The sequence below is a fragment of the Lutjanus erythropterus genome, chromosome 15 (assembly GCF_056507025.1).
Source record: "Lutjanus erythropterus isolate fLutEry1 chromosome 15, fLutEry1.hap2, whole genome shotgun sequence".
Classification (NCBI taxonomy): domain Eukaryota; kingdom Metazoa; phylum Chordata; class Actinopteri; order Lutjaniformes; family Lutjanidae; genus Lutjanus; species Lutjanus erythropterus.
The window spans coordinates 16,767,947-16,790,735 of record NC_139331.1 but is presented as its reverse complement, the minus strand read 5'-3'; the positions used below and the strand labels follow the sequence as shown (position 1 = coordinate 16,790,735).

At 45.4% G+C, this 22,789-nt stretch overlaps 1 protein-coding gene across 1 annotated transcript in view; it reads right to left on the bottom strand.

Moving 5' to 3' along the window:
• nkain2 (sodium/potassium transporting ATPase interacting 2) overlaps window positions 1-22,789 on the bottom strand; it is a 116,295-nt gene that overhangs the window by 17,984 nt on the left and 75,522 nt on the right. The window contains exon 4 of the mRNA XM_084737450.1: window positions 16,654-16,854. Coding sequence (XP_084593576.1) covers window positions 16,654-16,854 — 201 coding nt within the window. The remainder of the gene's footprint in view (window positions 1-16,653; window positions 16,855-22,789) is intronic.

Sequence of the window (22,789 nt, the reverse complement as noted above, 5' to 3'; positions counted from 1 at the left end):
AAACTCTGGCCACCATTACTCTCTTTCAGAGGGTGTAGCTGGTTCGTTTTAAAAGCGAGAGTGAAGATACTGGTCTCATATGAAACTAGAGGACCTAACGTATCCATTTGTACCAAGCATCTCGCGCTAGGAAAGTTGGCTTAATGATGCTCCAAACTTAGACTTAATCGACTATTCGCTAAGCCCCACCTCCAAACAACAACTGTCCAGTCACAGCTTAGCAACCATAACTAGAGCTGTCAAGCTTTCCATTTCTCTACATGTTGAAGGAGGACGGTTTGGAAAAAAGGCGTCACCGGTCTGGACGGTGATGCCTTTTTTGTACTCTCTCAACAAAGCTCAGGTATGGTGAATGGATTAAACTCTGTTTTCATCTGCTCTAACATAATCTGCAGACGTTACCATGTCCATCTCACTAACACTAGTTTACTAGCTTCAGTAACTTCAGTCGCCTCCAACCTTGTTAGATATCACTGCATCTGCATTTGTTCTGTGGGAGAACGATGTGGGCTGATGCAGAATCAAAGTGGGTCGATGACGATGCCTCTCAGGGCGGGGCTTAGCGAAGGGTGAATTCCGGTGAGTGAAAAACTAGTATTTTCAAAAGGGGTCTCATGACCTCTCACATCAAGATATATGAATTTAAATATGTTCTATGGGTACCCAAGAGTTCCATGCCAATCCGATGCAGTTGTAGACCTATTAGATGCTCACAGCCTCATGAAACTTCACATCCACAAACTAAAGACCTAGGGAATTTACAGAATGCACCTCTTTCCTCCGTATATTGATTATAAGTGGTCAAAAGATTTTGAAACCAAATTAAAGCATGACTTTTTCTGTGGTGTTCCTCAAGTTCGGTCTTCGTGTCTTAAAGGGTTAGTTCTAAAGTGGGGTTAATGAGGTACTTATTGATAGTCATGAATAGGTATAGATGTGAATAGGGGCCAAAAGAAAACATAATGTTTATTGCAGATTTATGACAAGAAAGAACTGACACAGAGCACTGGACAGCATCTTAAATTAATCTTCAAGCTTCCATCTTTCACATTATGTATGGCACTTTTATGTGGCCTATACAGCTGACCTGCTATCTATGCCTCACAACCCCTGTCCGACTCTCCAAAAATAACAAAAAGAAGTGTATTGTAGGGAAGGATGGAGTGGGAAACGTAAAAGGAGACTTATAATGTTACAAAGTCAAAATGTTGTTTAAAAAGCTCTGTTTGAGAGTTTTCTGTCACATGCAGTGAAAGCTGAAGTGGAGCCTGTTCTGTCTTCTGCAGGCTCATTGCCTCTGAAAATGACTTCTGGGTGCAGTAGTTTTGTTAGTACCACTGAACATAGTGCAGAGAGCTGTGCCGCCCCGCAATAGAGAATGTTTGATCAGCTGTGACAGAGTGCGTTTCTCTGCACATCAATATCCTGTTAATATTCTGGATACTCAAGTATTCCGTTTTGGTGTTGCTGCATGTAAACATAATATCCTGTTTACAATAAGTCTGATTATATCTTCTCAAGATGTGAGGAAACCCAAATAAGATAGCTGGGGGGCATCAATATTAGCTACAGGGCTGTGACGTGTCTGAGCCTTATCTTGTTTATTGTTAGGTTCTGGGTCTGAGTCGGTTGGTGCCTGCAGTTATATTTAGACCATCCTGTTGGCTATAAACTTACAGCGTTTTGAGTTTTGTTGGACTAAAAAGTTTCCCGAAAAATATATAAGTAAATGCCTGGAACAGATGTTGATATGATAAAGACTGAGATCAAAAACAACCAAACAACCATCGACATCTTTTAGCCTACAGCGATGTGTTCAGATGAAGCTGACATTCACCTTGAAGGTAACTTTATTTATTTCATTTCTAGTCTTCAATACGTTACTCAGAATGACTCATATATTGAAGCACAGCATGTGATATATTCCCACAGAGTGAAATGAGAAAGCAAATATGGGGAAGTGAAAGTCTTATCAAATATTTAGGAATGCATAAGCTATGAGAATTTGTTCATGATTAGCTATTATTCTGTATATTATATTATTGATATTGGTAGCCCTTCCCAAGTCCTGCCCCTTCTTGCTTTATGCTCCAACAGATAAGCAAACTTGGCACCTTGTTCAACTTTTTTGTCATGGTTTGGGATTCTGGTTGGTTGTTTCCTGTTTTATTTTGATAGTTTCTGTTCCTCCCTCATGTGTTTTGGTTTTACTTCCTGTCTTTGTCTGTGTTCCCTTCCCTTTGTGATCTCTGATTGTTTTCACCTGTTCCTGATTGCCCTCACCTGTGTCTTGTTTTCCTTCCCCTTCCTAGTGTATTTAATCCTGTGTCTTGTCCTCTTCCTTTGTCGGTTCATTGTTTCTGTCACTCTCGCGTCTCGTCTCCGTCTTGGTCAGTGTTTCCCAGTGTTTTCGGATTTATGGATTTTTGGTTTTGTTCCTCCCTACCTGTTTTTGGATTCACCCTCGTCATTCATGTAAGCTTATGTTTGGTTTTTTGTTCATTAAATACCTTTTGAAGTCTACCCCCTGCCTCCTGTGTCTGCATTTGGGTCCTCCACTTTGTCAGCCGTAACAGAATGAACCGACCAGACATGGACCCAGCAGATTTTTCTGTGTCAGTGGAGCTGGCAGAGGAACTTAAGAAGACTGTTGAGGAGAGTGGCCAGCTCCTCTCAGCCATCCAGGGATGCACGGATCCCAGACGTAAGCTTTTTGTTTATTCTTTAGTTGAAAAGACCGTGTCGTCTAGACCCAGACTTTGGATTTTCCCCCCAATTGCTCAGCTCCTAATTGGACTGGGTGACATGAAGAGGGAATTACAGATCTACCTCGATCTATTGGACTCTGCGAGCCAAGAACCACCTGCTCAGCCTGCTGGCCCTCCCCCCACTCCGGCATCTGGGTTGGCTGGCCCTCCATCTACAGGCCTCAAGCCTGCCGGTTGCCTGCCTGACCCGGCCCCGGAGTCGTTTGCTGGGGGGCCTCCCGGACGCGGGCGTGGCTCCCGCCGGCGTCGTGCCTCTCAGCTGCCCAGCGTTCCCGAGCCTCAGCTGCCCAGCGTTCCCGAGCCTCAGCTGCCCAGCGTTCCCGAGCCTCAGCTGCCCAGCGTTCCCGAGCCTCTGCTGCCCAGCGTACCCGAGCCTCAGCTGCCCAGCGTACCCGAGCCTCAGCTGCCCAGCGTTCCCGAGCCTCAGCTGCCCAGCTTTCCTGAGCCTCAGCTGCCCAGCTTTCCTGAGCCTCCACTGTCCTGTAACCCAGCCTTCATCTCTCCTGTCCCGGTGGGGCCGTCGCCACCATCGCCTCCTCTTCTGGTGGGGCCGCCGCCACCATTGCCTCCTGTCCCGGTGGGGCCGCCGCAGCTATCTTCTCTTCCAGCTGGGTTGCCGCCACCATCTTCTCGTGTCCCGGTGGGGCCGCCGTCACCATCTCCTCGTGTCCCGGTGGGGCTGCCGCCACCATCTCCTCGTGTCCCGGTGGGGTCGCCGCCATCATCTCCTTGTGTTCCGGCTGGGTCGCCGCCATCATCTCCTCGTGTTCCGGCTGGGCCGCAGCCACCGCCGCTGCCGCAGCCATCTCCAGTTCCTGCTCCGGCTGGGCCGCAGCCACCGCCGCTGCCGCAGCCTTCTCCAGTTCCTGCTCCGGCTGGGCCGCAGCCACCGCCGCTGCCACAGCCATCTCCAGTTCCTGCTCCGGCTGGGCCGCAGCCACCGCCGCTGCCGCAGCCATCTCCAGTTCCTGCTCCGGCTGGGCCGCAGCCACCGCCGCTGCCGCAGCCCTCTCCAGTTCCTGCTCCGGCTGGGCCGCAGCCACCGCCGCTGCCGCAGCCATCTCCAGTTCCTGCTCCGGCTGGGCCGCAGCCACCGCCGCTGCCGCAGCCATCTCCAGTTCCTGCTCAGGCTGGGCCGCAGCCACCGCCGCTGCCGCAGCCATTTCCAGTTCCTGTTCTGGCTGGGTCGTCTCCAGTTCCTGTTCCGGCTGGGCCGCTGCCGCGGCAACCGCAGCCGTCTCCGGTTCTTGCTCCGGCCGGGCCACCGCCGCAGCCGCCGTCTCCGGTTCCTGCTCCGGCTGGGCCGCCGCCGCTGCAGCCGCAGCCATCTCCAGTTCCTGCTCCGGCTGGGCCGCAGCCGTCTCCGGTTCCTGCTCCTGCTGGGCCGCAGCCGTCTCCAGTTCCTGCTCCGGCTGGGCCGCAGCCACCGCTGCTGCCGCAGCCGTCTCCAGTTCCTGCTCCGGCTGGGCCGCAGCCGTCTCCAGTTCCTGCTCCGGCTGGGCCGCAGCCACCACTGCTGCCGCAGCCGTCTCCAGTTCCTGCTCCGGCTGGGCCACCGCCGCAGCCGCCGTCTCCAGTTCCTTCTGGTTGGTTGTTTCCTGTTTTATTTTGATAGTTTCTGTTCCTCCCTCATGTGTTTTGGTTTTACTTCCTGTCTTTGTCTGTGTTCCCTTCCCTTTGTGATCTCTGATTGTTTTCACCTGTTCCTGATTGCCCTCACCTGTGTCTTGTTTTCCTTCCCCTTCCTAGTGTATTTAATCCTGTGTCTTGTCCTCTTCCTTTGTCGGTTCATTGTTTCTGTCACTCTCGCGTCTCGTCTCCGTCTTGGTCAGTGTTTCCCAGTGTTTTCGGATTTATGGATTTTTGGTTTTGTTCCTCCCTACCTGTTTTTGGATTCACCCTCGTCATTCATGTAAGCTTATGTTTGGTTTTTTGTTCATTAAATACCTTTTGAAGTCTACCCCCTGCCTCCTGTGTCTGCATTTGGGTCCTCCACTTTGTCAGCCGTAACAGAATGAACCGACCAGACATGGACCCAGCAGATTTTTCTGTGTCAGTGGAGCTGGCAGAGGAACTTAAGAAGACTGTTGAGGAGAGTGGCCAGCTCCTCTCAGCCATCCAGGGATGCACGGATCCCAGACGTAAGCTTTTTGTTTATTCTTTAGTTGAAAAGACCGTGTCGTCTAGACCCAGACTTTGGATTTTCCCCCCAATTGCTCAGCTCCTAATTGGACTGGGTGACATGAAGAGGGAATTACAGATCTACCTCGATCTATTGGACTCTGCGAGCCAAGAACCACCTGCTCAGCCTGCTGGCCCTCCCCCCACTCCGGCATCTGGGTTGGCTGGCCCTCCATCTACAGGCCTCAAGCCTGCCGGTTGCCTGCCTGACCCGGCCCCGGAGTCGTTTGCTGGGGGGCCTCCCGGACGCGGGCGTGGCTCCCGCCGGCGTCGTGCCTCTCAGCTGCCCAGCGTTCCCGAGCCTCAGCTGCCCAGCGTTCCCGAGCCTCAGCTGCCCAGCGTTCCCGAGCCTCAGCTGCCCAGCGTTCCCGAGCCTCTGCTGCCCAGCGTACCCGAGCCTCAGCTGCCCAGCGTACCCGAGCCTCAGCTGCCCAGCGTTCCCGAGCCTCAGCTGCCCAGCTTTCCTGAGCCTCAGCTGCCCAGCTTTCCTGAGCCTCCACTGTCCTGTAACCCAGCCTTCATCTCTCCTGTCCCGGTGGGGCCGTCGCCACCATCGCCTCCTCTTCTGGTGGGGCCGCCGCCACCATTGCCTCCTGTCCCGGTGGGGCCGCCGCAGCTATCTTCTCTTCCAGCTGGGTTGCCGCCACCATCTTCTCGTGTCCCGGTGGGGCCGCCGTCACCATCTCCTCGTGTCCCGGTGGGGCTGCCGCCACCATCTCCTCGTGTCCCGGTGGGGTCGCCGCCATCATCTCCTTGTGTTCCGGCTGGGTCGCCGCCATCATCTCCTCGTGTTCCGGCTGGGCCGCAGCCACCGCCGCTGCCGCAGCCATCTCCAGTTCCTGCTCCGGCTGGGCCGCAGCCACCGCCGCTGCCGCAGCCTTCTCCAGTTCCTGCTCCGGCTGGGCCGCAGCCACCGCCGCTGCCGCAGCCATCTCCAGTTCCTGCTCCGGCTGGGCCGCAGCCACCGCCGCTGCCGCAGCCATCTCCAGTTCCTGCTCCGGCTGGGCCGCAGCCACCGCCGCTGCCGCAGCCCTCTCCAGTTCCTGCTCCGGCTGGGCCGCAGCCACCGCCGCTGCCGCAGCCATCTCCAGTTCCTGCTCCGGCTGGGCCGCAGCCACCGCCGCTGCCGCAGCCATCTCCAGTTCCTGCTCAGGCTGGGCCGCAGCCACCGCCGCTGCCGCAGCCATTTCCAGTTCCTGTTCTGGCTGGGTCGTCTCCAGTTCCTGTTCCGGCTGGGCCGCTGCCGCGGCAACCGCAGCCGTCTCCGGTTCTTGCTCCGGCCGGGCCACCGCCGCAGCCGCCGTCTCCGGTTCCTGCTCCGGCTGGGCCGCCGCCGCTGCAGCCGCAGCCATCTCCAGTTCCTGCTCCGGCTGGGCCGCAGCCGTCTCCGGTTCCTGCTCCTGCTGGGCCGCAGCCGTCTCCAGTTCCTGCTCCGGCTGGGCCGCAGCCACCGCTGCTGCCGCAGCCGTCTCCAGTTCCTGCTCCGGCTGGGCCGCAGCCGTCTCCAGTTCCTGCTCCGGCTGGGCCGCAGCCACCACTGCTGCCGCAGCCGTCTCCAGTTCCTGCTCCGGCTGGGCCACCGCCGCAGCCACCGTCTCCAGTTCCTGCTCCGGCTGGGCGGCCGCCGCAGCCTCCACTGCAGTTTTCGCCAGTCCCTGCTCCTGCTGCGGCTGGGCCGCTGCCACTGCCGCAGCCGCCACCTCCATCTTCACCTCCTCCTGCTCCGGCTGAGCCATCGCCACAGCCATCGCCACAGCCATCGCCACAGCCATCGCCACAGCCATCGCCACAGCCATCGCCACAGCCTCCAGTTCCTGCTGTGGCTGGGCTGCCGTTGGAGTTGTCGCCTCAACTGCCACAGGAGTTCCACCTCCGTCTTCGCCAGCACAGCCGGCCGCCTGCTCGTCCGCTAGAGGGGTCCCGCCTTCGCCGCCGGCCTTCTGCTCGTCCGCCAGAGGGGTCCCGCCTTCGCCGCCGGCCTCCTGCTCGTCCGCCAGAGGGGTCCCGCCTTCGCCGCCGGCCTCCTGCTCGTCCGCCAGAGGGGTCCCGCCTTCGCCGCCGGCCTCCTGCTCGTCCGCCAGAGGGGTCCCGCCTTCGCCGCCGGCCTCCTGCTCGTCGCCCGTCTCCAGAGAGGTCTTGCCTTCGCCGCCGGCCTCCTGCTCGTCGCCCGTCTCCAGAGTGGTCTAGCCCTCGCCGTCGGCCTCCTGTTCGTCGCCCGTCTCCAGAGTGGTCTAGCCCTCGCCGTCGGCCTCCTGCTCGTCGCCCGTCTCCAGAGGGGCTCTGCCTTCGCCTTCGTCGCCGGCCTCAAGAAGGGCTCTGCTCCTGCTCTGCCCTGCACCCGGGCCGTCCGCCTGAGGTCCCTACCTCTGCCCCGCACCCGGGCCGTCCGCCTGAGGTCCCTACCTCTGCCCCGCACTCGGGCCGTCCGCCTGAGGTCTCCTGCTTCGCCTCTGCCCCGCACTCAGGCCGTCCGCCTGAGGTCTCCTGCTTCGCCTCTGCCCCGCACTCAGGCCGTCCGCCTGAGGTCTTCTGCTTCTCGCCTTCGCTTCGGCCTGGCCCTCAAGCCTTCATGTCTGACCCCTGTCCAGTCCCCGGGGCCTATGAACTCGGACTTCTGATCCTTGTTGCCAGGCTGGGTGCCTGAGATCGTGACTGATTTTTGTTTTGCCCTCCTCCGGACCCCCTCCGCCCACCCTGCTCCTCTTGGACTCTTTTTTTTTTTTTGGACTGAGTTTTGATTTAGTTTATGAAGGGACGTCTGGGATCCGTCCCTTAAGGGGGGGGTACTGTCATGGTTTGGGATTCTGGTTGGTTGTTTCCTGTTTTATTTTGATAGTTTCTGTTCCTCCCTCATGTGTTTTGGTTTTACTTCCTGTCTTTGTCTGTGTTCCCTTCCCTTTGTGATCTCTGATTGTTTTCACCTGTTCCTGATTGCCCTCACCTGTGTCTTGTTTTCCTTCCCCTTCCTAGTGTATTTAATCCTGTGTCTTGTCCTCTTCCTTTGTCGGTTCATTGTTTCTGTCACTCTCGCGTCTCGTCTCCGTCTTGGTCAGTGTTTCCCAGTGTTTTCGGATTTATGGATTTTTGGTTTTGTTCCTCCCTACCTGTTTTTGGATTCACCCTCGTCATTCATGTAAGCTTATGTTTGGTTTTTTGTTCATTAAATACCTTTTGAAGTCTACCCCCTGCCTCCTGTGTCTGCATTTGGGTCCTCCACTTTGTCAGCCGTAACATTTTTCCTCTTTTGCTTCCTGTACTTACTTATGCTATGTGCGACTTTTGTCTATGTTGAAACATAAACTGCATTTTGAAGATGGTAACTTGGTAACAATTGTTGTAGATTAATGATATATGTTGTCTTGAGTAGAAAAAAGCATGAATTATGAAATTATGATTTATGAAAATACAAGAAAATAGTCCTCTTATCAAATCAACCCAACAGCCTGTTTGATTGATATTCTTTGGAGTGCACAAACAAAAAAACAGGAGAATAAATAAAAACAGATATAGAGTATCTGTCTTTACAAATACATCATTCACTTACACTTTTAACCTAAACTTCCTTCAACTGCCATTGCTTTCAAGATCTCACTGCTATTTCGGGCTTATTTGTATTTTGAAAGCCGCTTCAGCCACTTTCAGTTATTCAGCTATTTCAGCTGTGGCAATTGCAATTTTACAGCCGAGAGCACACTTAAATTTCTCCAGAAAATGTACTGTTTATAGTTTCAAACCATTTTTGAGGAGCTAATGAATAATTAACAATTAATAATGGTGACTGCAGTTTTTGTGTTTGCGCACATGATAAAAATAATTAAATAAAGTATTAGGAGCTTCTTCTTTGTTCCTCTTTGTTGTTGTAAACATTTCCTCCCCGGTTTGCGGCTTCTGTCTGCATTGAATAGACTAAATTAAAGCGAGCTGCTCCTAGGTTTCTCAGACAGACACTGGTTCCTATTTTCATTTTGGCTGTGGATTAGGGTTACCTAGTTACTGCAGCAAAACTGAAGGATATTCAGTGTGATGAGTAGAAATGGAAATACCACCACTCCAGCTTTGACAGGATCCTGCCCTGATCAGCCCGACAAGCAATAACTTGTACAACTTTCACCCCTGCACCCCACGGAGGCATGTACCTCATTCAGGGCACAAACCATTTTTATGGGATTTTACGTGCATGGCGATGCACACAATCCCAGGAGGCAGGAGGGCCGTCTTTATCCCATTTATTAAACATACTGTGCAGCAGGTGCTTGTTGCCATGGTAAACAATGTACTGTATTTAGCTATGCAAGACTGGGTCAGCAAAACCTATTGGCATTATCTTAAGGCAGGGTAGAGTAATGGTATGGGTAATAGACTGTCAAATGTTCCTCTTGCCTCTCTTCAACAGTTGAGTGCAACATTTTGCCTTTCAGAGCTTGAACAGAATGTTCTGAGCAAATGTTTGCAATGACAATGTCAGCAAAGTGGGCTTCCACTGCAGATACAACCTCTAGTTTCACACTGTCCTCCCTTTTTTTTTTTTAACCAGCTTGATTTAGTCTGTTAGCATGCTAACATTTGCTAATAAGCACTAAAGACAGAGCACAAATGGGGCTGATGTGAATATCAACAGTTTTGCAGGTACTTACACATGAACTAAAATATTGGACAAATTAAAATTTTGCTAATTTGGCTCAACATGGAAAGTTAAAGGATCCCGAGAGTGATTTGGTGGAACTTTAGGGTGCTGATAAAGAAGTCAACCATTGAATTGTGAACATTTCCTGAGATTTGCACGTATTTCTTACAGACGCGGCACAAACTAGTTGTGTTTTGTAATGTGAAAGTGCCACAGTTAAAGTCTGAGTAGGCTGAGGGACAGAAAACACTTGGTCACAGGTTTAGGATTTCTAGATAGGATTAAACCTCAATTTCCTGAAGATGGTTAAACCCTATAAAAGCAACATAGTCATGTCCTAAGTTAGCAAAACGCTACTTAACCGACTAGCTAATCTACATCCAGCGTTAGCTTGATATTAACATTTGATAGCTGATGTTAGCCACGTGCTGGCTAACTAGTTGGCTAATCTACATCACTCATTAGCTAGCTAGTTGCATCTGATAGCTAATGTAGGCAAAAATGCTACATAACTGACTAGCTGACCTAAATAAATCATGAGTTGGCTTGTTTGCTAACATTAGCCAACTTAAGATGTGAAAAGTGGCTCACCAAAGTTCATGACCATGGATGTGTGTAATTTTAGCAAATTTCATGGGGATCTGTCCGATAGTTGTTGAGACAGACTCACACAACAACGGCAGTGAAATTACTTATTTTAAATGGTTATTTGTACTTTAAAACTTTAATAGAAAATAAACCAATGTAATAATTGTCTTATTTTGTCTTTTTTGTAGACAGAGCTATGAGGTGGCACCCAGATATTTGGACATGTCTGTATTTATTAGTCATTGCTTTATATCATCAGTGCTCAAAATGATAAAGAATCCTATAAAAGTATATGTCAGGAAATGCCATTAAACTAAAAAACAAAAGATAACTGAATCATCATTCTCCCCTACATAATCAAGTCTCAAATGCTCCCTTAGCAGAGATTCTAATAACACCTGGAAGTTTTGAAAGGAGCTCAGGGAGAAATTAGCTGAATGTCAAACAGCTGTTTGATAAGGAAGGGAAAACCTCCAGTATGTGTTCTGCATAGCCTGAGACTAAATATTCAGGGGGAAGCATCATGGGAGGAGACCTTTTAGAAAAGCAAGGACAGATGCCATGGGGAAAGCAGCTATAGGTCAGTCACCCAGTGACGCAGTTCGTCCTCCAGCAAGGAGGAAGGTGAGGTTGCATTTTGCCAAAACAATCACAGTACAAAGTGCTGACGCCAGCTGCATCATCTCCCTCAAGGTTTATGAAAACTGAATCAGCTCACAGGTTGATGTATGACCAACATTTCAGAAGATCACAATGTTATTTAGATCGGTAATTAATTCTTGCCCATTTTCTGCATGTTTCCACCCACAACCTTCACACTGTTTATGAGGAATCTTAATTGTCGAGCTGTTGGCTGTCTGTGTGATAATCTTGTTTGTGTTGGATGCATTATTCTATCATGAAAATGCATTAATTTCAAATGAGAGAAACCATTACTGCTGCATCATTCTACTGCTGATAGATTGTGCTGTGATGATGAAGGTGCCACATTCATTGGATGAAATCTGTTTTGTTGCTGAGAATGCTTGCTCAAACTCACACTAATGTTTTACTCCATTTTTTACTTCCCATGCAGTCTGTAAATTATTGGTGAGGAAAATATTTTGTCCACAAGTCAAAGCTGCATTGAAAAATCGCTGCAACACTGCAATCAATAATTATATCTAATCACTTTTGTCTCAATTTGTTTGTGGTGTTTGGTGCTCTTGTAAAACTGCACACAACTCACAGCAACAATAAATGAATCACAAATTAAGTAAAATCCAGTGCCAACTTCGCTCACCCTCAAATCTTCTGCTAAACTCCTAAATTGAACAATTTTCAACTGCCATTTATTATCCCTTGTTGCAAACTTTTTCTTAAATTGATTCAGGAAGTTCTTACCTGTCTTAATTTGAAAAAAAAAGAAACAAACAAAAAATTGGAGGTTTAACTTATTCAGCAAATATGGGATTAGTGCTGTAGAGCACAGCGGTTGCCTTGCTTGACTGACATTCAATTCTCATGCATTGTTCTTTCTCTTTTCTTTCTCTTCTCTGATCTTTGAATAACAACGGCTATGAAAACAAATCCGGTCCCAGTGTTGCTTTTCATGAATACAATTCAACCCGAACATGACATCATTGTCTCTGGTCAACGACAACAATGTCACATTCAATTATGTCAATAAAAAATAAAAATAAAAATAGCACTTCATATGCTAATGTCTTAGTTTCAGACAACACGGAAACTCAGAGACTGTTTTTAGTTCTTTTTTCCCGTACCCTTAAAGGTATACTATGCAGGACTTGTTGGTTGCTGTTTGAGAATTATCATTATCATCATTGAGACAGAGGGAGACAGAGATAGAGGGCCCTATCTTACACTGATCTAAAGCACAAGTGGAAAGTGTGAAGCACAATGGATTTAATTTATTCAAGGTGTGTCCAAATCTGCCAGAGGCACAAGTGGTATTTTGCCCTGCCCCTAACCTATCAGGTGTGCCCAAGTGCCCGCATTATAAATCAAATACAGCTTCACTGAGATGCAGTGTGGCTGTAGACTCTTGGTCTCATCTCTTCAGTGACCTAATATGTTGGCCTATGTTGGCATTGCCACTTACTTGATATCTGTTTGTATCATGCATATATATGGTGTACACAAAATTATCTACAACTGAAAAGCTTATTCTGAAAGTGTTCAGGGTGAGCAAAAGGTCATCACTGTCTTAAAAGTTCATTCTGCCTGTTGGTTATAAGCAATGTTGACAGAACTGCCTGCAACAGTTTGGATTTTACACCAGAAATATGTCAAAGATATGAGCCAATTTGGAGCAAAACACATTTGGCTTGGGGTGTTGATATTATTCAGTATTTAGTCTGAAGTGGTTGTAATTTGTGCACATTCTCTCAGTAAACTGTTGCAGTGTTGCTAATAGGTGTTATATGCAAACAAGCAGCACAGCTAAAGATCATTTTCATTACAGCATTTCATAGGCAAGGTTATTTGACTGTGCAGTGGAGGACTGAGTGTATGCAGGTTGACTTTCCAACATAAAAACAAAGGTAGGTGATTTCACTGATTAGTTCCTTCACTCTGGTTGAAGTTATGCTAATCACTGAAATTACTTGCAGGCACACACTGTAGACTACTGAGCCAGCAGGAAGCCTCACATTAGATGTTTTTTGTTGTGGAATATCATTTAATTATCAGTATGTACTATTAGCAGGTAGAATAAAGTTAAAAAAAAATTGTAATCACAAAAGTTTTACTAATCCATTCCCCGACTGTGCTACAGTCTGGCAGCACTGGCATTAGCCGACATTTCACTGAGGACTCCCAGATCCAGGTCTCCCTGGAGAAGCCCTCAGATCTTCATACCGTGCGCCAAATTGTGTTTTTCAGTGTGGAAAACTGATCCAGTTAACTCTTCAAAAACTGTAATTTGCTGTAAGGTCTGACAGCAAACAAATCAGCTTGTAACAGTAAATTCATCAACAATTCAACATGAAACCTATATGAAATATGTAAACCATGGGGCAACACCTGCTGGGTGTGGAGCAGGGTTAAGTACTGACACTAGTACACTAACACTAGTGAAAATGTTAAGTCACTGTCAGCCAAGACTGTGAAAAACCCCCGTTATTTCCAACAACAACATATCCAACAAGCTAATTAATTGCCTGACACGTCGATGAAGATCAATACCTCACTGTGGCTGTTGCGTGGGGACTATCAAACATGGCAGACTCCTCAGCTTTAAGACTGTGTTTAATCTGGCGCTTCCTCAGGTTAGACATGTTAACCTCACCAGCTTTTGGTTCACCATAGTCTCTCACCCAAATGTGCTCCCTGGTACCAATATTTGGTACTGAACGAATTAACATGAATCAGTACTCAGTGGTACTGATGGAATTCAGTTGGCACCATTGACAGTACCAAGTTCAATACCCAGTCCTAGTTACCAAAATTTGGCACTTATTGATTTAATTGAATTCACTCTCTGTAGTACCAACAAACTTTTTGGTCTGTACCCTTTAAAGTACAGAGTCCAGTATGCCAAAGCCTTGGTACTGAAATTTGCCACAGATTGATTTAATGTGAATCTGTACACAGTAGTACTGATGTCATTTGGTTGGTACCCCTAAAAGTATCAGGTTTGTTACCCAATCCAAGTTACTGAAAATTGGGACTGATTTAAAATTAATCTGTTCTCAATAGTACAGATGAATTTTTGGTCAATTCCTTTAAAAGTACAGAGTCCGATACCCAAACCTAGCTATGGTAATTTAGCACTGATTGTTTTAATGTGAATCTGTACTTAGTAGTATTGACGTAATGTGGACAGTACCCTTAAAAGTACGGTTTGATACCCAACCTTATGTGAAATATGTAATTTTCTTATGAGATGAATTTATGTAGAAATAAAGCATAACTTTACAATATTTGGTGTGCAGCCATACCTGAACTTTGAAAACGGCTGAACCTGTGGGTGAACACCATAGACAACCTCTGACAGTCAGTGAATCAGTTAGACAGGCCAACCAGTCCATCATACCCAAATGACCACCCAGCCAAACAAAAACATGCTCTGCTGAAGACCTTGACAGCTGAAATGCATCAGTGGCTATTCTAGCTTCCACACACTGTCCTGACACATCTTCATTTGAGATTTTTTTATCCTGTCCATCAGAAAGTGCCTTTATTTCTGGAAAACATCAGCCTCACCCATAACATTTTTTTTCTCCTGTGCTAAGCACAAGTTAACCAGCCAGCCAGCTAACTAGTTAACATGCAGACAACCAGTCAGTTTAGAGCCCAACCCAACCGAAATCCTAACGCCTCACTTAGTCAGCCAGTCGACTGGTTGAACGTATGTTATTAAGGACCCTGACAGTGCTTCCACCAATTACAGTGAAGCAGCCAGCCAGTCAGCCAGTGAACCAGTCAGACTGTTGAGTGTGTGCTCATGGAGCATGACAGTGTTTCCACACACCAATTACAGCGAGACAGTGGTACAGCTGTGTGGTGGCTTGGCACTCAGCCACACTATAAGTACCACTATCGATTGACAGAGAGTGCATGAGGAGAACCGGTGAGAGAGAGAGAGACAGTCATGTAAAGTGAGGGAGGAAGATGCAGAATGAAAAAGAAAGAGGTAGAAACACTGAACTCTTTCTGTCGGTGTAATGACGCATGCAGTGGCATTAAAGCATTGGTTTGTTTACTGTGTGTGTGCGTCTGTATTCATATGTGCGTGTACATCCCGAAAAAACAGAGCTAAAGTACAGAGGAGACCGAGATGAAAAGTGACAGGCCTCCCTCATTCCCGCTCTTTATTTCTCTCTCTGCTGTCTCTTTTGATCCTACTAATTATCGCAGTTTGACAGTGCAGGAGAGGAAGAAATACAGAGGGCGAGGGTAGGAGACAGGCAGCGGGAAACAGAGAGAAGGAAATCGTTTTTGTAACAATGAAATAAGAGAGAGAGAACAAGAGAAAAAAAAACACTGAGATAGAGAGAGAGAGTCTCCAAAGCAGCTTATCCAGCCCATTCTATGTTAATGAGGGTATGAAGTTATTAACTTAATGGAGCCTAGATGCTTTATTTTTCTCTAAAACGGATACCACAAAGTTGCACAATCACCCACAATTCCCCAAACCATTGCAACAGACAAAGAAGTTGGCATGGCTGTAATACACTTTAGAATACATTAAACTTAATGTACTACTGAGTGAAACTCTATAGAGCATCAATTGAATAATTGCATTCATTTCAAAGCACACAGACACACAAATCACAAAAGGCCCAGAATTTAACTACTGAATATTTACTTCCACCCTGAACACATTAAAACATTCAAACACCTAATGGAACAGTTCAATATTTCGCTTTCTTTCTGAGAGTAAAGGCCCTCACATATGAAAGTAGATTCAAACGATGTATGAACATCCATGCGTTCTTTACATTGGCATGAGTGTTGAGCGATGCATCCACTAGAGGCCATTTCTCAGAGTCAAAAGTTACCGCAAAATAGAAGAGTGAAAGGTTTCTGACAGCAACAAACATGATGAAGCTGGAGGAGGTTGTGATAATGTTTTTCCTTTACATTTTGGCTTTGGGAAGGCGATAAAAAAGACATGACCCTACAAACTCTTCGGATACTATCAGTCTTACTAGAACCCAACTAGCTTTAGTATGTTAAGATGTTTCATATCCAAAGCTTGAGAGGTTTGCTGTACTTAGTTACAATTGCTAAACTTTGCATGGACAGTCACTGTTTCATAGAGGGGTTATAGTAAATTTTCACTTTCGTTATAGTACAATCAGGTCCTGTACCGTCCAGTGAAATTGAATATCTTTCACTCAGTGGTAATTTGGTAACAATCTTCATCTCTGCTCACCATCATTGGACATAACCAGGCTAGCTGTTTCTCCCTGCTGCTAGTCCATCTGCTAGTTAGGCTAAGTCTGTCCAAACTAAAGGGTGGGTCGATCAGTCTTCTCTCTTTTTTTTTTTTGAAGTTTTTAAATGATCTTGTGGCATCCTAGTATTATTTTTGTATTCAAATCCAAACACTCAAACATTATGTTCTACATTATGTTTAATATCAAAATGCTATTTTCCCAAGCTATTCTAAAAATGTTTTACCACGTGACCTGATGTAGGCTTTAGCATGACGAAGTTGCTACATCTAAAGGCCCTAGGATTAGAAAGGGGAGGGCATCAGTGCTGTAACCTATACCACTGCTTTTTGCTAATGGCTGAGAGTGAATTTCCATTTTAAGCCACAGAAAACAGATTAATTCACTGTCTCATGTCAAAAGAAAGCAAATAATAATATTTTGCATCATATTTTACAGTAGCACTCACTGTGAGTGACAGGTCAGTCCAATTAGTTAACAGGCTGTTTAAAGCCATAAGCCCAGTTAACAGTGTGCATACTACATGCAGGTACTTGAGTTTGAAATTGCAGTGCATACTAGAAAGTACCAATTTAGTTCAAGTACTTACAGCCAGCAGTATCTGCAGCGAGGAGTGAGCCACCTCTATGAACTGAAAATCCATCAGACAGCCAGATATAGATATATATCGGTGGTCCTCAGGTGCCCAGGAGGGAGGAGGGGTGATGGGTGTCACCCTGCACCCCGGGCCGTTCTCCATCCACCAGGAGCGATGCATGGACAAGTTGAACGTCAGGACAAGGTCAGAGTCCTGGCAAGAAAGAGTCAGAGACAGGCAGACAGACAGACAGAGAGTTGAATTACATCCTCCGACATCAGGCAGCATCAGGCTGAATGTCAGGGCAGATTTTAAACAGGTTTTAATTAAATCCAAACTGTTTGTCATATCGAGGTCTGAGAGACAGACAGAGAGGAGAGGGTTTGGCTCGAGCTAAAAATAGATCTCAGATTTATAATTCCAATGATCTGGGATCACTCAGATTAGATCTGAATCATACACAGGCAGGGTTGTGATAAGGACAATAAGGGAGGGAGAGAGGAGAATGATGGGAAAGGCCAAAGAATGAAAAAAAGGAGGGGCTGAGAGAAGCTCGGTTTTGCTTTTGTGTTTCTTCATGCACCAAAAGCTCTGTGATTACTTCAGTCTGGAGAGAGAGGACAGGCTTTGTGTTGTGGTGTCATGGGAGGGTCAGTAACTAAACTGTTACTGTTTCAGTTTTAGGCAACACAGTTATGATTTGTTCACCTCATTTGTTTCTCCTTAAGCAGGACAATTCCAACACTATGGGTGCCATTAAAAATTGAGAGGCACATTAATGTGAAAGTGGGGGTTTATAGCCGCACTCACAATGTGGCTCCATGAATAGCAATGTCGGTTAATCTGCCACTTTGGTCCAGAGCAAAATATCTTGAAAAATATCTGAAAAATATGTGGCTTTTGTTCTACTGCCACCATAGCCCCTTTCACACACGCACTGCCCTTATCTAGACTTTACCTGGAGGAGCTGTATGTGTGAGCGCAAATGTCAGCTGCACTGAACTTAACCCTGCGACCTCCCTGGTCCAAAGTCTGGGTGAGTTAAATGTGCGAATAGAGCAGGTCATTGTCCGGAGGATTCACAGCCAGCTAGTGTGTGTGTTGATGACATTTTATAGTGTGTAGCTGCTTTGTACTGTTCTCTGCTTGTGCTGTTTGCTTTTCACTCTGTCGCTGATCGTTTCATTTTCACATTGACTATCTGCCAATCAATATCAGCCTACATGTGCTTTGTTTTAATGCTTTTCATCATCATCTGTGATGTGAAAACAACAGATTTCCACACAGTCAAAGAAAGCAAAGCGTCTGCCTGGGTTGGTATTTATGTCAATGCAAAAACAGTCATCATTACAGTTACGTCCGACATCAAATACACACACCAAGCTAATCATAGGCAAGTTAATACACAAGAAAACATCATGAGCATGCGTAATCAGCATGCGTCGTCCATATAGTGGTAAACAATGAAGCTAAGCGAGAATCGAGTCCTTGCGATAGTGGTATTTATTTGTATAGAAAAAAATCCAAAGAGGAAGAGGAGGAAAATGTGGACATGGTTGTGCTGAAGAGGAGCAAAACTTATATAGAAATGTGGATAACTTTGATCCCATAAATGTGCATTTCACACTGAAAGAGCTTAAATATGCTCTTTATTCTAGTAGCAGTTCATGTTTATGAATCACTAACATTTCAGTGACTGAAGGGGTTCCAGTTTTGTTTAATGCTGTATAAACTCCCTCAAATGTTAATAAAGTAATTGCCATTAAATACAGTTTCATCAGTTAATACAATAAGTAAGGTAATATGCCAATTTAAGTTACAGGCCTTTTAATGTTTATTCATCTTATCTGATAAGATAAGATGTCATTTTGTAAAAGTGGCCCTGAGCAACGTTGAGTATCTATGATATATGTCGGTGTTGCCCAGAGGATGAATCCAAATGACTATAAGATACTGACTTTTCCTTTAGTGCTGCAATAATTCTGAAATAATAATGCAATTGATTAACTGTTTTTTTTTTTTTTATGAGCACATACCTGCCAAACTAATAATATTCCCATTAGCCTCAGCCATACTTTGTGTTAAGTGCTAATTAGCCAATGGTAGCATGCTGACTTTCAATACTAAGAAGGGGACATGGTAAATATTACCAGCTAAACAACAGCATATTAAAAATTTCATTATGTGCATGTCAGCATGCTGACTTCTGTCTCAGTAATGTCTCACAGAGCCACGAGCGTAGCAACTCTCAGTCTTGTTGTTCTGCAGATATAGAGACATTTTCTTCTCTTTATTTGTTCAGCTTGTCCAAAACAGCATCGGCGGTCCCATCAGTGACAGAGATAACTTAAAGTTACAGCCAGAAGCTGAACAAGTAAGTAAATAAACATTTTCTTTCCCTCGTTGTTTCAGTTACACTTCACAGCAACAGAGGAAAAGACCACGTAGTAACGGCCTGTGCAGTTGTAATGTAGGGTATCTGAATTGGCTCCTCTTCAATCCTTTTAATTCTAAAAGCCTGAAAGATGCAATAAATCAGTTATGATATTCGTCTTGCTTTAAATAATGCACATATTAACGACTCCACTTAGCGAGGAGAGACATATATCATTCCACAGTCAGCCATCCAAGCCACACTGACATACACAAACACACACACTCACAAATATCCACACTACACACACACACGCATGTTTGCACTGGCACTGCTTTGCTATTAGATCAATGTAAAGCCTTAATGCTCTTTAAAAGCATGCTGAATGCAAAAATGACTTTTACCTCATTGCTAATTTTCTCTGTGGTGTTTCTTACCCCTCCCTCCTTTTTTTAAAAAAGATATTAAAAATATAAATATAAAACTTTGAGTTTCCTGCATGTGTTTTCAGCTGTGTTTTTGGTCTTTGAATGTGCACTGTCCGTGGTTATCTTGCTGTGTTATTGATGTGGTAACCATAAATCTTAAATTTCCAACCAGTAAAAGCATCACAGAATATTGAATAATAAATGAGGCAAAAACCCACTTAGAGTGCATTTTCACTGGGACTATTCATATTTAACAATTATAATATGGAAGACTACATGGAATAAATAAATACTTGCATGAAAGACAGGAAAAACACACATTTTCAACAGGAGACACCAGCAGGATTTAATGTGACATATTCTAGAGAGCAACACAAATGGCAGATCTTAAAAAGTAAATAATTTATTTTCATTTTTTAAATTTTCTTACATATGTCTATACATCTGTCATTACCTTCTTGTTCATTTCTTTGGCATTTTTAATAATTAGATGCTAAAATTATAGCAATATCTCATTTATTTCTACAGGGACAGTTTTAAAACATTCTATTTGAAAAAGTCTTATTGAATTCTTATCAACAAACTTAATCATATTTCTGTGCAACTGGTCCACCTCTGTGATCATTTTCATTTGTTTTCCTGCAGCACTTTTTAATAATCAAATACTAAATCACATAACATGTATGCATTTAGGCCAGTAAAAAAAATATGCCTGTCCAGTTTTCATCAAGTAGTCTCCTTGGCCATTGACTCAAAAAGTTAATTTTTGGACACTTAGAGCCATTCATTCTCAAGAAAGTCAACACTTACATAACCTTTGTTTTGAACCATCTGATCACATTGCAGGAGAGAATCATGAAGAACTAACATTATGCCACTGAGCAACAGTTGAAAAAAAAATATAAAAGATACAGTCATTTTCTTCAGGGACAGAACAATTTCCAGCTTCGTTCAACATTTGAAATTGCACAAAGAACAGCAAGTTGATGCTCTGTTGTGAAATGGCATAACTTTTGGTGCAGAGCACTTGTATTGGAAACGGAGAGACAACATGAGACATGGAGAGAACTCAACTGTGACATTTGTAGATGACACCACCATGCAATGGGGCTTCATATGAAAAGGAAATCAAACGTCCTGTGGAATGCTGCTCAGCATCAGCAAAACCAAAGAGCTGATTGCTGATTTTTGGAGAGAGGAGACAAAGACACACACCCCTGTCTACATCAGTGGAGCAGAGGTGGAGCGACTTTAGGTTCCTGAGAATCAACATCACAAAGAACCTGTCATGGACATGGACGGGTAAAGAAAGCTCAGAAACAGCTGTATTTCTTGAGGAAACTTAAGAAGGCATGATTCCCAATTCCAAATGCCAAACTCTTGCCCAGAACATCATCGGTTCCCATCTACTGAGCAACCCCAAAGAATAATAGAAGACCATACCCACCCCAGACACAGCCTGTTCAACCTGCTGCCGTCTTGCAAGAGATAGATAGATAGATAGACTCCACCATGTAAATTATGATCACTATATATCGATGATTACTATCACTGAATTATCTTGTTTTTCTTATCTCTCATGCAGATTATCATCTAATTGAGACTTGTATATTTATCTCATGAATACAAAGTAATTAAACAGATGGTTTCACTATTTTTCCATCACCGAGGGCCCATTCAAAGAGACATCATGTGACGTTTCTGTCTCCATCACTTGCAAGTGGTGGTTTCCTGTTGTTTGAGTAGACTGCACTTGGTAGCCTGGGGAACACCAAGGTTCCTTGCTGAACTGGCTTATTTTTGGGAGATTGTCATAAACTTCAAGTAGAGCATGTTTCTCTTAAGAGAAAATAACTCTTTTTCCCTTCATGATTTCAGTGTGCACCCACCACCAGCCTCAGGTAGGTGGCTGGAAACAGATGGGTTTCTTTGAGGCAAAGTATCATGGGAGTGAAGAAAAAAAAAGAATTACTATAGCTTTAGAACACTATAGGCAGGCTACTTTATTACAATAAACCAATTATATAAACAGCATTTGTATGAGAGGTTTCCACTGTGTCATGACTTGTTTAGCACTCCTCAGTACTAAGTTCAGGACATGTCACATTGACTTGGGACTGGATTGAAATGACTTGAGACTAAGTTGAGACTTGCGAAGCAATGACTTGTTCCCAGCTCCGCTCTATACCCCACTTTATCTTTATCTTTACCTGTCCCACTTATCCTCCCTCCACATCCACACTTGACTTCATCACCTCCCCACACATTGTTCTCTCCCCCACTTAATTCTTTCTTGTTCTCCTCTCTATTAATTTATACTGTGGTCTCTTTTTCCTCTCTCTTCCCATTCCCCCTTTCTTCTCCCCTCTTTTTCTTCCTTGGCCCCTCTCTATTTCAGCGTAATGAGTAAATGCCTCATTAGCGCAGAGCTCTGATTAATGCCACCTCCCCTTGTTGTGCTCCTCTTTTTAATGAGTAAAATCTCTCTAAATTTCTCTCCTGCTCCCTCTCTGACATCACTCTCCCTCCATCTGTCTCTTACCGTAACTGCCTTGCTCCAAATCTTTCTCCCTCTCTTTTTATATGTCTTTCCTTCCCTCACCTCTTTTCTTTCATGCTATTGTTTCTCAGTCATACACTGCTCCCACTCTCTCCTCTTTCTCTGTTAAATGGAGTTGGGAGGGGGGCAGTAATTATTTCGGTACAGTCTCTATCAGTGCTTTTCTAATGAGCCTCTCAAACAAACACACACACATAAACACAAAAGTAATTATCAGTGAAAAGCTGAATTTGGCAAAATGTCATCAAGGCAAAGCAGGACACACAGCTACTAATTCTGCGGTATCCTCTCACTTTGTGATGGCAGTGAAAAAGGACACAACGTGAAGAATGTGTTTGTGCTCGACCAAGCTGTTATTTTGGCAAAGTTAGTAGTGCAAACCACTTGTGGGATATAGGAACAACTTAATTCAATTTGAGAAAAGACAAAGCAACATAAAGAAGCCTAACTTATACAAAAAAAAAGTACAGGGAACAAAGAGGCTTTAGAAGCAATCTTTAGAGAGTTTAGAGCGTAAGTAAGTCAGTGTATTGACAGCCATGTGACATTTAGGGAGATATGCTTATTAACGTTCCTGCTGAGTTAGATCAGAGGATCAATACCACTGTCATGCTTGTCTGTTAACTATGGAGCTGCAGCCAGAAGACAGTTAGCTTAGCTTAGCACAAAAACTAGAAACAAGAACTATGTGTTGTGGTTTTACAGGGGGTTATATGAACCGCTGGTCCATTCCTTGGGCAGCAAAACTGTTTTTACACCATTTTTGAATTGAAATCAAAATGTACC